Raw genomic sequence first — 1,515 nt, 5'->3', positions numbered from 1 at the left:
TAGGACGAATTGATGCTCAAGCATAGCTAAAGCACTTATAACTATTCTTTGAAAATATAAATATATCAGACATATACAATTTTAATACTATTTAAACCAGGGGTGGGGAATGTCTGGCCTTAGACAAGCAGTTCCAGCCATCACATGAGGAGTGTATTAATTAAATGTTTGACCAGTGTGGACTGTGAATGATATTATAAATATTCAAAAGGCCCTTGACAGTAAAAAGGTTCCCTACCCCTGATTTAAACAAATGCATTGTCCCTAATAAGTAAAAAATACCAAAAGCTAAAAAAAACAAAACCAAAAAAAACCAAGTTCCCTGCCACAGAGTGTATTTGGACTCAGAGTGACCTTGTAGAACAGGGTAGAACTGCCTCTGTGGGTTTCTGAGACTGTAAATCTTTAATGGAGTAGAAAACCCTGTCTTTATCCCACAGAGCAGCTGGTGGTTTCAAACTGCTGACCTTGCAGTCTGCAGCCCAACCAGTAAGCTATATGCTACCAGGGCTCCTGGTCACCAAAGTCCAGGTGTTAGCTAACATTTAAAATACTTTTGTGCCTGGGGGAGGGAGCGAAAAATCAAGAGGTGACACCAAGGGCTCAAGTAGAAAAAAGAATGTGCTTGACACAATGGATGTATGGATTGTTATAAGAGCTGTAAGATCCCTATAAAATGATTTATTAAAATTTTAAAAATAAATAAAATACCTTTGTACCAAGTTTCTTGAGTTTGTTCTGTAGTTTTTTTAGGTAACAAGGTAAATTCTAAATTCTCAAGTTACGTAGAGATGATTACTCTTCCATAACTTTGACAACTTCCCAACCAAACAAAAACTAAATAGCAAAGTTCAAAATAGAATTACGCACTTCAAATTCCAAGCTCTGAATTTTAAAGTTATTTTAATCATTTGTCTATCTCAAGATCAATGTCAGCAGAAAGAAGGAATTTTCGCATTATCAGATATGCTTAGTTTGTATGTGATAGCTCATAAAACACTCAACTTGCCACTCACATACAATCACTTACCCAAGATTCATGGTATAAAACCGTTAGCAGATACATTGCATAATCATAATTCTGTCGCTTTAAAGGGCACCTATTTAAGACAGAGAAAGAGGGGGAGTCAAAATTCAATACAGATAGTTATTTGCAAAATATCCAACATACTTAATATAGAAGGTAACTTATAATCAACCATTCCCTGTTTGCTTGAACAAAACTAAATTCTTGGAATAGTCTATGTAGTTCATTACTTGAGGATACTAAAACTGGCATTATTTTCATGTACAGCTATACTATATAATGCTGTACTGTTGGTGTATATTTAAAATAGATGCTCTCCTATTCAGTAGAGCTTCTACAGAAATAAGTTTAATAAATAGCATATTATAACAAACTAATATAGAAATGTAAACAATTACTAAAAATTTCTTCAAATTTAGAAATAAATCATGATGTGACAAATGGCGCTAACAGTACTTCTGGAACTACATTAAAGTTTCTATTTATTT

The 1,515-nt window shown here is 33.7% G+C and overlaps 1 protein-coding gene across 1 annotated transcript in view; it reads right to left on the bottom strand.

The window, feature by feature from the left end:
* Window positions 1–1,515, bottom strand: part of MRPS35 (mitochondrial ribosomal protein S35) — a 39,382-nt gene that overhangs the window by 9,944 nt on the left and 27,923 nt on the right. The window contains 1 exon segment of the mRNA XM_013003971.2: window positions 1,031–1,170. Coding sequence (XP_012859425.1) covers window positions 1,031–1,170 — 140 coding nt within the window.

This window comes from Echinops telfairi, unplaced genomic scaffold, assembly GCF_000313985.2.
Source record: "Echinops telfairi isolate 266 unplaced genomic scaffold, ASM31398v2 ScPeMD7_21;HRSCAF=78, whole genome shotgun sequence".
In the NCBI taxonomy this organism is placed as follows: domain Eukaryota; kingdom Metazoa; phylum Chordata; class Mammalia; order Afrosoricida; family Tenrecidae; genus Echinops; species Echinops telfairi.
The sequence above is the reverse complement of the archived record's forward strand: the minus strand, read 5'-3'. Positions and strand labels throughout refer to the sequence as shown.